This window comes from Myotis lucifugus, unplaced genomic scaffold (assembly GCF_000147115.1).
Source record: "Myotis lucifugus unplaced genomic scaffold, Myoluc2.0 scaffold_3478, whole genome shotgun sequence".
NCBI lineage: Eukaryota > Metazoa > Chordata > Mammalia > Chiroptera > Vespertilionidae > Myotis > Myotis lucifugus.
Window position 1 is genome coordinate 1 of NW_005874526.1, and position 15,394 is coordinate 15,394.

Consider the following 15,394-nt stretch of genomic DNA (forward strand, 5'->3'; position numbering starts at 1 on the left):
AGAACGTCAGCACCAACCAATACAGTAGAGATGCCAAAATGTTTATCTAGTTGTTTTGGAAGGAGGCTTATGAGAATGGTCCTAATCCCCAACCTAAGCAAAACCAGTGAAAGACCTGGAGATCAGATATACTAGTATGTTTATCCAGTTACACCATTAACAGATGATGAATGCATGAATGAAATAAGTAACCTAAAAAGTTAAAGCTAAAAAATAGCCCCCAAAGATGTGAAAAAAAAAAGTATTGTGTAGCTCAGCTAACATTGAAATGGCAAAAGTATCATATTGCTTTAGGACTTTGAGAAATGTCTTTCCTGTTTTTCAGGTTTTTTGCAGATTTTGAAATTCCCTACCTCCAGAAGGATAAAATCACACGAATTGAGATCTGGATTATGCATGAAATCGGGGGACCCAACCTGTAAGCTATGGTGCTCTTGTGGAGGGTAATCCTGCAAACCTGCTTTTCCCAGAGGGGATATGCTTGTCTGTTTTGCACTTTCATTTTTGGGAAAACAATATTCTCTTTTTTAAATTTTTTTATTGATTGATTTTAGAGAGAGGAAGGAACAGAGAGAGAGAGAGAGAGAGAGAGGGAGAGAGAAAGAGAGAGAGATCTGTTGCACTTAGGCATTCATCGGTTAATTCTTATATGTGCCCTTACCAGGGATCAAACCTGCAGCCTTGGTGTATCAGGATGATGCTCTAACCAACTGAGCTATTGTGTTCCCAGTAAAGTGAGGCAAGGCCCTGCCTTTGGTATGAATATGAATACCATGTCTGTTGACCACACCTATTTGCCTTTATACACCCCACCCCCTGCTTAATCACAAACGGGGGGCAGCAAGAACCCCTGTTGATGAAAAAGTGGGGAAATGGACACCTCATACTCTGCTGGGGTGATCAGCTTGGGGTTCAGTGTGGTGGTGCCTATCAAGAGCCTTAAAATGCATTCAAAAGCTTGGTACCAGAAAACCTACTTTCAGGACTTGATGCTAAGGAAACAGATAATGAAGGATGTGTATAAAAATGAAGCTTTATCAAGGTTTGTTGTAGTATGCATGAGATTGAAATATACGAATGAACTTGATCTTTAAGAGGTGTCTGGTTTTAGGGATTATGTTCCAATTATGGAAGGGAGAGTACATAGGAATTAAAAACAAGGGCAGGCATGTATGTATGTCCACAGACAAGGGCAAATGCAGAAAACGAAATGCACGGACAGCAGAACTACACTGTTATATTTCAAATCTCATGGGAATAAGTATATTTAAAAGGTCTAGAATGGCATACATCAAAATATTAGCAGCAGTTACCTCTGGTGATGTAAGATTTGTTTGTTTTTTTTTCCCTTTTGTTTATTTGCACTTTCTAATGTTTTTTGAATTGCATGTTTTGTTGTCATATAAAGCTTAACTTAATACACTGTAGGTAGGACAATTGACAGTTGGCACTGGTCAGGGGCACTTCACAGAGGACTGTTGGTGGGTGGGGCCAAGAAACCCTGTGATGCGCCTGGCACCTGCGCATGAGCCTGCAAGGCCCTCCTGGGGCACTTGACATGCAACCTTTGGACTGGGTGTTGAGTGCTCAGAGCAGCCCCTTTGGGGTACTGAGGGGTTACTGCAAGCAGCACTTTTGGGTCCAAATATTTCTCCAGCAGAGGAGACTATCCCAGAAGCACATGGCCAAAATACATTTTAATTAATCTAGAAAAGACTCCTTCCATCCTCTTATTTTGTATTTCTGTGTTTGTGTTTTAGGGAATCCTGTGGAGAAGGCAGTGTGAAAATCCTGGAAGACAGACTGAAGGGGATGGGTTTTCAGTACAGCTGTACTAATGATCACCTGTACGTGTCATATTATCATCAGTGCAGATAATCGGTGGTTTTGGAGGGTAGGGGGTTGTTGAAAGGGTTTTAGGGGCATCAGCTCTGAAGACCAAGGGGCCGTGCCTTTTGGGTTGTCACTGGGTGGGGGGAAGGTAGGTGCCTTCTGGCCAGGGTTCTGCCTGGCTCCACCCACTTCGGTCCAGAGCCCTTTTTAATCATGGAAGGACAGAGGGAGCAGCCCTTTCTCATTTGCGCATATCCAGTTTGAATCCACAGGTGAAGGGCACAGTGAGTAACCTGTGAACAGGAAGCATGGTGCCTGCACCTTTGAGTGCCACACGCCTGTGGGGTCCTTCCCCATGAGAGGTGCTAAGGTGGAGTTTGTCTGAGATACTTGCAGGCAGGTACATCTTGACTGTAGGCCAATAGGAAAATAGTACTAGCTACCGTTGAGTGAGCGCATTGTGGGCCAGGAACTTTATGAACTTAAAATCAGATATCGTTTGCGGGCATTCCTGATTCTTGGAAATGTAGATGAGTTTGTCTCAAAGCCTGGGAGAGTGGGAAGCCCTGCCTTCAACTGGGAATTCCTCACCTATGTCTGCTCCCTGCTTGGTTCCTGGAGACTGGAGTCCAGCACTTCAAGGCTTAGCGGCTCTCCCCAAAGTCTGAGGGTGAGGCAGGGTGCCAGTTACCTCTGCCTCTCCTCCAGCGCCCACAGCAGTCCAGCTGGCTCTGCCACCCTCCGCCTTCTCAAGGACGCCAGGGGCTGGGTAATCTTCCCGTTCGACCGAAGCCCCTGGAAGTGTGGGTCTCCCCCAACTCCTGCCTCCCCAGGAAAACAAGTCCCTCAAAGCTGTTCTCTTAAACCCACAGCTCAAAGTTGTCCATTTTATTCATCTATTGTTGTTAATGCTTTCAGTAAGCTCAGCAGTCAGCTGTTGTTACCACCCAAAGGCATGTGAAAGCTAATACTTTTTTAAAAGAAATATAACCTATGTACAGAAAAATGCACAAACCATAGGCATCCAGTTGAATGAATTTTCACAAGTTCAACATACACGTGTAACCAACACTCAGATCAAGAAACAGAATGAAACTGGGACCCCAGTGCCTTCCCTGGCTTCCCTTTCAGTATCTCTCTAAACGAGCAAGGTCATGGGTTGGTTTTGTCTGTTTTAAAGCTTTATATAAATAGCCCCATTTTATGGATGTGCAGAGTAAGGATCAGAGAGGTTAGGTAAGTTTCCCAAGGTCACCGTTCAGTGGCAGACAGACCTGAGTTTTGAACCCAGCATTGTGTGGCCTTGAAGCGTGCTCTTCCTTTCTTCCTACTGTAGGACTCTTCTTTCTTCATGCACCAAATTTTAGTAAATTTTGTAAAAGTTATTTCTTACTTTAAAACAGCTCAAGGGTGGAGAAAATTGTGGCTAAAAATTTCACATTCATGGCCGCTTTGCTTTGGTTCAGGAACGTCCCGAGGAGGCTGTCTTATTTTTAAGTCATTGATCCAGGTGGGAGGCCCAGCCAGAGTCCAAGTTCTCCTTCCTGGCTCACAGGTGCCCTCAGGGTCTCAGCCTGTTTTTATTTCCCCTTTTAGGTCCCCACCTAAGCTGGCCTCGGGCTGTAGCCTTGAAGCCCGGCCCAGCTCCCATTTCTTTACTGCGCATGAGCTCGGTCAGTGTTCAGGTGGTCTTTGTGTTGCTCCTGGGAGCATAGAGGAGGTAACAGAAAGTTTAAATGACAGAGATTAACGAATCAAACTCTAAGCTCCTTGTACATGAGAACTCCTGCCCCTCAAAATGTGGGTGATGTAGTCTCTTGCAAATTTTGATGAGGTCTTATCTTTGCATACCCCGTCTTGCCTCCTGGTTGGTTTCTGCTTAGCACTGCACTGAACCAGACTTAGTACAACTTCATGAGTTTTGGAGGGCACAACACAATAACTACTTTATAAAAAAATAGCTGTGTTTTATAGACTTTACTGAAAAGTGGGCATGTCCTCCGGAGGGGTCAGGTAGCATGTCATGGAGTGAACAATGTATTTCCTGTTCACCCGAAGTCCCCTCCAGTCACCCTGCCATGAGAGAGCCTCTCTTGGGGCTGCCTCCTATCTAATGTCCAGTGTGCCACCTCTGCCTTGCTCCTCTGTTGTCTGCTGTTTCCCTCCCCTCCCAGCTGCCCGGGGACCCAACATCTTCCCCTTTCATGGTCCATAGTTTAGCTTGCTTTGCTGAAGCCTGGACAACAGCCATCATCTATGTGCTTCAAGTCCAACCTTCTGCCCTCATTGAGGGTTTTTCCCCAGTAAAATAGTACATCCATGCAGAAGTGAATCCATGCTTGGGTCCCAGAGTGAGCCCGACTTGCTACTGTGAGCACGTGGGCAAGTCCTGTGGACAGCTTTCTCCACTGTAAACTGGAGATGATAATAGTACCAGTTCTATGTCGTTATTGTGAGGATCAATGATATAATTGATGTAATTAATATATGTAATTCTCGGTACATAATGCTGGCTAATATTTTTTAAAAGAAACTGTGTTCTTCACAGATCAGAGACTTTATGTCCCTGGGATTTTGCAGGAACACCACAAACGTTTGATGAATGAAAGCCATTTAAACAATCCCTTGCCAGGGAGAGGTCAATGGGGGAAAAAGGAGACTCATGTAATACTTCAAGCAATAAAAGGAATTAAACAAACAAACAAAAACGAATCCCTTAAATCTTTTCATTCTATAGGCCGGTGAAGCTCTTAATGTGTGTGGACCACAGCACGCATCCTGACTGTGCCTTAACTTCGTAAGTAAATGTCCTCACTCGACCTCATTGCTTCCCCCGGGATACCCAGTCCTTACTCTATAGAACACGGATGAATTGCAATATGAGTTGCTAAATGCCGACTGCAGAGTCAGGTTTGCATTTCCTTGGCCTGGTGCAGGCATGACCCAGCTGAGCCTAACTCCCACCATGCGCTGCAGAGCTGAGCCTGCCCCGGTGCAACAGAAATTCTAGGAGGACCTTTTAAAATGATTTCTTATTCCTAATATGTTATAAAATTACATACATTTTTTGGGGAAAGGTAACACATATGCATGGGATGAAATTCATAGTATAAAAAGTTGAGAAAGAGAACAATTTTCCTTCCTCTATTCCTAGCCATCCAATTCCCTTACCCACCAAAGTATAAGGTGGATGCCCCTTCCCCCCACCCCCATTGCCACCATTGGGTAGTAGTTTGAATCCTGACTTTTCTTTTTTCTTTTTTTGTAGCTCAGTGCCTGATTATGCTTTGATTGCTGAAACATCCACTTCCACAATGGCTATTTCCAGTGGACAAGCCACCAGCCACAGGACTGAAGAGCCAGCGCCCAGCCCCCTTTGAGTTCACTGAGTTTTAGAGATCTTGGTTGATTCAATAACTGCTCATTCAGGCCACTGTTTTTTCTACTTGCCCTCGCTTTAAATCCCCTCTCTTAAGTTTTAAATTCACCAGTAAAGACTGAGTCCCCAAAACCCTAGGCCTTCACCCATGACCGGAGTAAAAGCAGAACCCCATACCTGTGTGTGTTCTCGCTCTACCCACAACTTCACTGTGTGTCCCAGGTATGCGGGGTAATTTCCAGGTCCTATAAGTAATAAACTTTCCCCCCTCAAAGTTCTGTGATGGTTATTGCTAAAGGGCATTTTGCAACCATGAGAAGAACCACAAGGGTTGGCACAGCCACAGTGCTGGATATTGGGAAGCTGAGGCTGGCACAAAACATGGGGATTATCTATATCTGAATCTGTACCTGTACCTAATTCTCGGTAGACTTACAGGTAAAACATAGTGCTTTATTGTCATTTTCATTTGTGTTGGCAGGAAGCTTTCCCTTTCATTTCTTTCCATCTGCTAAAATCATACTTACCTTTGAGGACCCAACTCCAAATGCCCCTCTCTACAGGGCTTTTGTGAGTCTACAGGTAGATGGAAGAGCGCCCTTCTCTGTGCTCCAAGGACTTTGTACTTAGCTTGAAGACAGTACTTCCGCTTTCTAGCCTCGTTACATTACATTCCACACCATCCGTCTTCTTCTCTTGACTTGGATATCGCATCAACGTCCTCTCTGTGTGTCTCATAACAGTTGCACATAGTAGGTGCTCCATGAATGTCTGCTGGATCCATTTGTCCATTCACAAGGGGAGGAGAACTAATCAGGGCTGGACATCAGCGGTGTGCCAGGCATTGTGCTATGTGCCTTGCATAGAATGTTTCCTTCATCCTTTTAACTAGTCCATCAGACAGAAAGATAGAAAATGCTCATCAGCCCATACAGCTCTTCTCCCCTTCATTTAGTAGCAGAACTTTTGCATTTTTGGTCAGGTTCATGGCTGCCAAGAAAAACAAGTGTCCTTCCTAGCCTCCCTTTCACTGTGGCTGCGTGATGTGTGTGGTTCCTGAGTGAAGCACTAGAAAGGAAGGGAAAGGGAGCCCTTTCCTCCTGGTGGGCCTATGGACCCAGAAGATGTGGTGCTGAGCCATCTCCAAAGGGGCACGTGCCCTGGATGGGGCTGGAGCCACCTGGACAGTTACTGAGAGAGAAATGAACATCTGTCTTGTCTAAGCCATGGAGATCTGGGGTCATTTCCACAATAACCAAACCTGAATATGAACCAGTGAGGGTAGTTTCTGATATGCTTCTGTGGTCACCAACTTTCCGGACCTCACGGACCACGGATTGGTGACCGCTGGTCTGAAGCAAGTCTGAGGTTTCCAGAGTCCACTCTGGCATATGTCCTTGGAGCTAATACCCAGGGATGGCTGGTGAGCTGAAGTCCTATGAATTTGACATGCATTATTTTGGAGTCTACTCATAGGAGATGGACCTGACTTTCTTCACCTGATAAAGAAACCCACCGTCTCATTCCCACTGCTTCAAGACCATCAAGGTCCCCTACCAGCAAGTCCAAACTGCTAGCCTGGCCTTCCAGGTGCTCCATTGCAGGATAGCTTTGATCCACTTCCCTAAAGACAGCTTTCTGCCCATCTGGCCACACTGACCCTTCAGGTAGAGTAAAAGCACTGCAGTAGGAATTCGATGACCTCACCCACAAAACTAAAACTAGTGGAAAACGTCTCTGAGTTATTGGGAAGATTGAATAAATCAATGTGTATAGAAGCTCCCGATGTCCTTTCTAGACAGGACACTAGGAAGACTCCCAGAGCCTGGGATGGGTGCAGCATTCTAGTTCTTAAAGTTCAAGTAGGGAGCTCATTGGTTGAAATTCTGAATTGCAGGTATCACACATCAGCCCAGGTAGTTGAGGGGAGATGGGATATATATAGTAAAGGGTTTTAGGTCACTCACAGAATCTTTCTGAGAGAGCCAGAGAGGCAGGACTGGTGGTCACACCAAAGTTTCACCCAGAACTGCCCCAGGGAAGACCTCACTGCAGCCTGTGTGGGATCTCAGAGTACTTGTGTTGCTCACACCTGGGTGCTTCTTCTAGAATTTCTGCCTTGGAAAGCTGTTGCCTTGGGTACTGCTGAGGCTAGAATGGACCCCGAGTGGCACCTGTTGTTTTAATCCACTGTGTTCACATATATACAGATGTACCCAGATGTGGGGATATCTAGTTGGTAGAGTTTTGGTCACATGTTTTGGCTTTTACCTGCAAGGGAGTTTGGGAAATTGAGTATCTGTGTTAAATTCAGTCTCATGGCTTTCAATTTCATCAATATGCTTGTGACTCCAAAATGAATACATGTAGTTCAGGCCTTCCACTGAACTCCACACTTGTATATTCAACAGTCTACTCAATAGTCCCCCTTGGATGCTGCATAGATACTTCAAACTCAACACACCCCAAACTGAACTCCTGAATATACCCACGGTGATAGGCTGAGCCATGACATCCAAGATATCAGTGCCCAATTCCTGAAACCAGTGAATTTTACCTTCTATTTATAGATGAGGCTTTGCCGATGGGATTAAGTGTCTTGAGATCAGGGCTTATCCTGTATTACCCAGGTGAGCCCTAAATGTAATTATAAGTTTCCTTTTAAGATGGAGGCAGAGGGACATTGACATGGAAGAGGAGAAAGCAGGTGATAGTGGAAGAGAAATTAAGTGATGCACTTTGAAGATAAAAATCAAGGACTCAGATTCTTCCCTCAGGAGGTCCCCAGGAAGGAGCCAGCCCCACTGACACCGGGTGAAACTGGTTCCTGACGTCTGGCCTCCAGAGCTGTAGGAGAGGAAATTTGTGTTGTTTTGAGCCACTAAATTTATTAGGGCAACAATAGGAAACTATCACCCTTAAACTTGGTCTACCCATAGTCTTCCTGTCTCAATTTATAATAATGCCCACCCTTCCAAAAACCTCCAAATGCCCCTTGCAAAAACCTTGAGCCACCCTTCACTCCTTTTCTTCTCTCACCCCTCTCCAGAAAATCCTGCAGGTCCAACTTACAAAATTGCTGAAGTATGCAGTCATCTACTGTGACCAGCCTGTTTTAAGTGGCTGTCATCTGTCACCTGGATTATGGCCATGAACCCTGGCCTCTTTGAAACCTAGATACTAGAATTAACTTTTTAGTTTTCAATAGGGAAATTTTCAAACATACATGAAGCATAGAGAATAGTCCTTTAAAAAGTGAGTCATCTCATGCACGTGCTCACAATCCTGCCATGGCTCTCATGTCGCTCAGAGTGAGAGCCAAACAGGCCCCCTCCACCCCACCTCCCGCCTCCCTTCTCTGATTTCTCTCCTTACTCCCCTGCTCTCACTGAGCCCCAGCCACAGTGGACTCCTGGAACATGCCAGGCACATCCCCACCTCAGGACTTAGCCCTCGCTGTGTCCTCTCCCTAGAAGTCCTTCCCAAGCTCTCCATGTGGCTGCCTCACTTCTGTATTCGTTCATGCCTCTCCTCTATGAGATTACCTTGACTTCAGTATCTAAAATTACAACCTGCAGACTGTGAACTTTATATGGATACAGATCATGCAAAACTCCTCTTCGCAACACCCATTGCACTCTACACTGCTGCTCCTGAAATAGGAAACTGGTGCCACTCCGGCAGAAGTGCTTCAGTTTACCTCCCTTGCTGCAGGATGTGTAAGGTGAATGAGGGTGGCTCTTCTCACTGCCCTCAGGGCTTTCCGAGTGCTTTGGACGTGTCAAGCCTCCAGTCCAGCACTCAGGAGTCTTCACCTGTTTCATTCCTACCACAAATTCTTGCCAGGTGGGCAATTTGACCCCCAATGATGCTGAGGCTCAGAGAACATGGACCCAGGCATATAAAACAAATGAAGACAAAACCATGTTTCTATCTGTGCATAATAATGGGTGTAAATGATAGAAATAGGTCTGAGAAGGTAAACTCCAAATTGCTAACTTCTAGGGAAGGGAGAACTGGAAAAGGTAAAAGGAGACTCTCATTACTACTGTGTTTAGTTTGGTATTACTCATTTTCTTAAAAAATAAATTTATCCTTTTATATATTAGTTAATTGCCTAAAAGCAAAAATAATGTAATCAATATTGAATGAATCAAGTTTGGGACATTAACTGAATCAGAAGTGCAATTGTAAAAAATGTCCAGCAGGAGGAGCCCTGGTATAAGTTTGTAGCTGCTGGGGAATTCCTTTAGCACAGCGGTTCTCAACCTGTGGGTCGCAACCCCTTTGGGGGGTCGAACGACCCTTTCACAGGGGTCGCCTAAGACTATCGGAAAACACATATTGAATATATAATTACATATTGTTTTTGTGATTAATCACTATGCTTTAATTATGTTCAATTTGTAACAATGAAAATACATCCTGCATATCAGATATTTACATTACGATTCATAACAGTAGCAAAATTACAGTTATGAAGTAGCAACGAAAATAATTTTACGGTTTGGGGGTCACCACAACATGAGGAACTGTATTAAAGGGTCCCGGCATTAGGAAGGTTGAGAACCACTGCTTTAGCAGAAAGGGTGACCATCATTGTGGCACGGGCCTGACCAATCAGAGCAGACACCCGGTGGCCTCATCAGGAGAGCCACTAGCCTTAGCAACTGGCCAGACATGTGGTGGGTACCAGCAGCAACCGCAGCAGGAGTGGGACTAACCCTGCTCATTGTTGTATCTTCAGCCCCTGGCTCAGTGCTTGGCACATGAAAGGTGCTCAATAAATATCTGATGAGTAAATAAATGATTGTTCTCTGGGATTGACCTTTCTTTAGAGCCACATTTTTGGACAAAATGTGTTAAACCTTCTGAGACTTCCTAGCATGCCCTCCTCCAGGCCATGGATGCCAGTTCGTGTTGCTTTGTCATGCGTCCAGCTTCGTGCAGACACTCAGGCACCTGATGGAACAGTGGATTCTTCCCTCGAAGCCAGAACACTCTGCGGGGAGGGGGTGTGGCAGGACCCTGTGTACACCCGCTGTGGGTGTGGCTAGGAAGCAGGTTAAGCTCAGAGCGGGTTAAATAAACAGACTCTGGAAAGGAAGACTGTAAAGCAAGCCCGCATGCAGCCCAGCCAATATAACGGTATGTAAGGAACATTTTAATAAAACTTTCGTAGCTTGATTTTTACAATATCCTGTTATACATAATTATTAATAATGAACTACAACGTTCGCTAATGACTGATTACTACATAATCGTGTTGCATTCATTTCCCTACACGCCTTACATGCGGGCACACCATTTCTCTCCACTAATATTAGCAGTGAATATTTTAGCAGCTGATTGCCATGTCGTTAGTTTTGTACTGACTTGTTTGGTGTGCGCAACAGGAAATATTTCACTTTCAGAGAACAAGAAAAATAGGTTTATTTGCTTTATGCTTATTAATTTGTGCAGTTATTCCAGTATCTGGTAAGTTAATGTTCAATAAAAATATTAATTTTTATTAAAATGTTCTATTATTTTATGCTAGCAATTACTCTTTTATTTCAGTCCTTTGTTATTAAGTATTTCTCTCGTCTACCGCGACCAGCGTGGCTAGAGAGCGGACAGGAGTTCTGAGTAGGGGCAGCTGGGGATTGAGAGAATGAAAGAAAGAGACAGACACAGAGACAGAGGGGAAAAGCTGGGACCGGGTGGGACAGCTGGCCCTCCGATGGAAAGACAGTGACCCAGAGCTGGTGCAGCGCGTTTATTATATACACTATAATTCCAGGAAGTTTTACTAGAGTTTAAAACAAAGGAAATTATGTGAAATCATGGTTAAAGATCAAGCTATAATCATGGTTAAAGATCAAGCTGTAATTTTTCATTCTTTGTGGCTTCTTTGTAATGTCACTCTTGGCTAAGCACGGATAATTGCGTCTGTTCCTTGCACCTGGCTGAACTTAGATAATGAAACCCACCCCCCGGCACCTGAGCTAAGGGTCAGGCTGATGACGTACCTGCCTCTGGCACGATACGTCTCTAGGACGTGGCTCTGCCAATGCCACTGGACTCAGCTGAGAATAATTAAAGAAATGCTCATGTGACTTTCCAGGTGCTCTTTACACTTTCCATTCAGCATGTCTCTATCAAAATAAATCTACATATCCATGAAAATTGAAGCTTTTGTTTTTGTGGCCCACATAAACTTAAACTTTGTTTATTTGGCCCGTGTTAGCCTTTGAGTTTGACATGTTTGCTGTAAAGGAACAAAATCTAAGACGATCTGGCATGTTGCAGGGTGTTCACTGGTGTGACTACTGATGTTGATTGTAAGAGTGGGATCAATTTCTTAGAGAAACTCTGCCCAGCTGGGCGCCATCAAATCATGTAGCTTGCTGTAACCCACAGGCGCCCAACTTTCTCACTCTTTGGGGTCTTGAACATGCTGGTCTCTCTGGGTTGATTTCTCTTCCTGTTCTGCAATCCATTTGGCAGACTCTATGGCCCACCTTAAGCATCACCTCCTCCCTGAATCCTATGGCTCCCACCCCCCACTAGAACCTTGGCTGTTCTTTGCTCCTTTGCTTCCCCAGCTGTCTGTGAATTCCCCTAACATGGTCCATCTCCAATCTCTGGTCACGGTTTGGGACTATGGCTTCTTTGAAGACTTACCCATCTTTGCACCCTTGGCCTGGCCATGCCTGGAAAAAGTGGACATCCTACATGTGGTTTTAACGATAGAAAGGATATGTGAATGAACTTCAGAGAAGAAAGCACAGGGTGGGTAATATTTTAATGTTCTTTAATGTAAGTTTTGTTAGAGGAGGTCGGGGATGGTACGAGAGAAGATTAAAAGCATCCCCTGTCACACTTTTCTGTATTTATGCTATTTTTCAATCAAACATGAAAAATGGGTGACATATTACTTGTGTGGGTGAGGAGAGAGGGTAACAAGTGGCATGAGACCTTGGGATACCCCAAAAGGAAGAGGAAAGGTCCCAACTGATTTCCAATGCGCAGTTTGTCTCAGGGCAGCCAGCCTCTTGGGCGGATCCCACGGAAGCCCCGGCCAAGGGTGTCTCTCCGGCCAGGCTTGGAGAACACAGTGTCCACCGCCTTTGGGTTGCCGGGTTACCATCCACTTCAGCACTCACAGCACTGGCCTGTGAATTAACTAGATGCTGCCATTTTAAGTTACATGGAAAAGAAAATACTTTATTTTTTAATGACTAAAATAGTTTACTTTTATCTGAACATAAAAGTAATAACACTGGCTCCCTTGAAAGAATTTAAAAAAATACAGAAAAAAAATATTTCCTGTCATACTATGTGCAAAACAGCAGATTTCTCTCCATATCTATTCACACACACACACACACCATCACCACCACCACCACCACCACCACCAACAACAACAACAACAATTTTTTTTTAAATTAATGTTTAGAGAGAAACATCATTTGGCTACTTCCTGCACACTGCTACCGGGACCGAACCCATAACTGGGGCATGTGCCCTGACAGGGAGTCAAACCAGCAACCTTTGGTGCACAGGATGACACCCAACCAACTGAGCCATGCCAGCCAAGGCCACATTTATAATTTTAAACACATGAGGCTATGCTCGACATCAAGAATGCAAGTGAGAACAGAATCATTGAATAGAAGGTTCTAGGCTTTTTTACATGTTAAAAATGCTGATTTCAAACATAAGGTTGCCTCCTAATTGGTCTCCTGCTTCTGATCCATTTCCCCTCCAGCCTAACGTCTAAGACATTCAATCATCCTAAGCTAGGATCCTGATTACAACAAACTTCTCCACCCCCCAGATCAAAATATTCAGTGCAAAATACAATCTAGCATCCAGGATCTCTCCACTGGCCCCCAACTACCTTCCTAGTCTCAGGTCCCCAGGGACCCTCATGCTCTCCAGGTGCTCCTCTCAGTTCCCCATTCTCCACAGAAGCCTCCGCATTCGGTACCTTTGCTCACTTCCTCCTGGAAAACCCACATTGTCCTAGTTTCGGGTGCATCTGTTTTTAGGTCTCTCTTGAGGACAGTGACTTTATCCCTCCGTCCTTATGTTTATCACAGTGCTTCCCCCTGAACAACCGTGACCCAGTAAACATTTGATACATGAAGGAACCAACACTGAATTGGCATCTAAGGAAGTGAGTTCATGGGCATGAAGAACCCAGAACAGTGCCAGGCCCGTTGCCAGGGAGCCCTGTGTAGGTGTTACTTCCTCGCCTTGTTATTGCTACTGGAGTTGTTTGATAATCATCAAAGCACTATCTACCAGTACAGTACTTCTAACACAGATCAAGAGACTACCGTGCAGTAGGCACTATGCTTAGTACTTTCTTTCATTCTTTTAAAATATTTTTATTGATTTTTAGAGAGAGAGGAGGAGGAGGGAGAGAGAGAAACCTCGGTGTGAGAAACACTGATCAGCTGCCTCCCACATGCCTCCTATGGGCGATCAAGCCCACAACCCAGGTATGTGCCCTGACTGGGAATGGAACCAACTGGCAACCTTTCGGTGCCTGGGATGACGCCCAACCAACTGAGCCACACTGGCCAGGGCTGTGCTTAGTACTTTCACACAGGCCCTTTTAAATCTTCACCCAACTTCTGTTTCAGAGGAAAATGTCAGAGTAGAGAGCTCTCCTTACTTGGCCAAGATCACGCGACTTTGGTGTCCCTGAGAGTTTCCTGGTCAGGGCAGTGAGGGTGGCAGTGGGCCTTAGCAGAAGCAGTGACACACCAGCTCTGTTTCTTCATCAGTTGACATGTTCAGTGCTAACATCGTGCCTGGCACACAGGGGGGTTCCTCCTAACTGGTCTCCTGCTTCTGATCCATTTCTCCTCCAGCCTAACATCTATGACACTGGCCCAGCAATCATCCAAAGCTAGGATCCCGATTGCAACAACCCTCCCTACCACCCAGGACAGAATCATCAGTGCAAAATAGCTGCATAGCTGCTGAACAAGCCAATCAATGTCAGGCATGTGACCACAAAAGAAATGCTCAGGGAAGGTCCCAGAGCACAAGAGAGAGAGCTGGGTGGGCGTGTGGGCACATGAGTTCTCGTCTTCCCTGTTCTGTTCCGGGTCTCAGCAGCAGCCACCTGAGGAGTTGGTCATTTTCCCTCTAGCACCACAGACTTGGGGCCAGGGGATTTTCAGCCCTGAAGAGGAAGTGGACACCATGATGGTAAAGATACTGACAGCTCAGCAAGTTGAAAGACATGAGTGCCCCTGATTCCCACGGAGAGAAGGCCAAAATCCCCGGGGCTCTGGCATGATCTCAGGCCCGCCCGGCTCCGTTTAACCTTGTCAATGTCCCCCAAAGCTTCAGTGGAATAGGGTAAAACAGAAAACCCATTGGAGAAGGAATTTCAGACCTTTGAGAAAAAGCCTAACAATGTCTGTGAGACCTTTCTTGCAGAGATATCTGATGTGCCTGGTGCGTATGTGAAGGAGGCAGGACACACACAAAGGTCAGAGTATGAGGACAAGTGAGGGTCTGGATTCTGAGGCATCTGACAACGCTGGTAAATAAAAAAGGACAAAAAAAGAATGAGAGAAAAAAAAATCCTGAAAATATTCCTGATTATTGGTTGATTGAAAGTATATATTGGGCCCGGCCTGCGTGGTTCAGTGGTTGAGCGTCAACCTATGAACCAAGAAGTCATCACCAGTTCAATTCCTGGTCGGGGCACATGCCTGGGTTGCAGGCATGATCCCCATTGTGGGGTGTACAGGAGGCAGCTGATCAATGATTCTCTCTCATCATTGATGTTTCTATCTCTTCTTCCTTCCTCTCTGAAATCAATAAAAATAAAATAAAAATAAAATACATTTTGGAAGGCCCAGGACTTTGCTAAAAAAAAAAAAAAAAAACACATGGAGACTTTCTTCTGTTGGTGGGAGGACACGAGGTAAGGACCACATCCTGGCTGCCTGGTAGACCACATCTGAAACACACCTCGAAAACAGTTGTTAGGGACTGAATCATGTCCCTTCTCCCCAAAGTTTACATCTTGTTAGGGCAGCCCTAGCAAACCAACGAATATTTTAAAGGTAAGGTACAGAGGCAGACATGTGGAAGTGGAAAACAGCTTTCTATTTTATTTTATTTTATATTTTTATTTTCTTTACTTTTTAAAATATATATATATATATA

At 45.0% G+C, this 15,394-nt stretch overlaps 1 protein-coding gene across 1 annotated transcript; it reads left to right on the forward strand.

Moving 5' to 3' along the window:
* The first annotated feature begins 290 nt into the window (after nucleotides 1-290).
* On the forward strand, nucleotides 291-5,486 carry LOC102427745 (ADP-ribosyl cyclase/cyclic ADP-ribose hydrolase 2-like). The gene is made up of 4 exons (XM_006108771.3): nucleotides 291-418; nucleotides 1,761-1,847; nucleotides 4,571-4,630; nucleotides 5,102-5,486. The coding sequence occupies exons 1-4, from the start codon at nucleotides 306-308 to the stop codon at nucleotides 5,211-5,213; spliced, it is 372 nt and encodes a 123-aa protein (XP_006108833.2). The 5' UTR covers nucleotides 291-305; the 3' UTR covers nucleotides 5,214-5,486.
* The last annotated feature ends 9,908 nt before the right edge of the window (nucleotides 5,487-15,394 follow it).

Bases quoted from the DNA above. Each gene is read 5' to 3' on its own strand.
- LOC102427745 (XM_006108771.3), top strand. From the start codon at position 306: ATGTCTTTCCTGTTTTTCAGGTTTTTTGCAGATTTTGAAATTCCCTAC. The intron at 419-1,760 runs GTAAGCTATGGT...TTTGTGTTTTAG, and splicing joins GAAATCGGGGGACCCAACCT to GGAATCCTGTGGAGAAGGCA. The intron at 4,631-5,101 runs GTAAGTAAATGT...CTTTTTTTGTAG, and splicing joins CCTGACTGTGCCTTAACTTC to CTCAGTGCCTGATTATGCTT.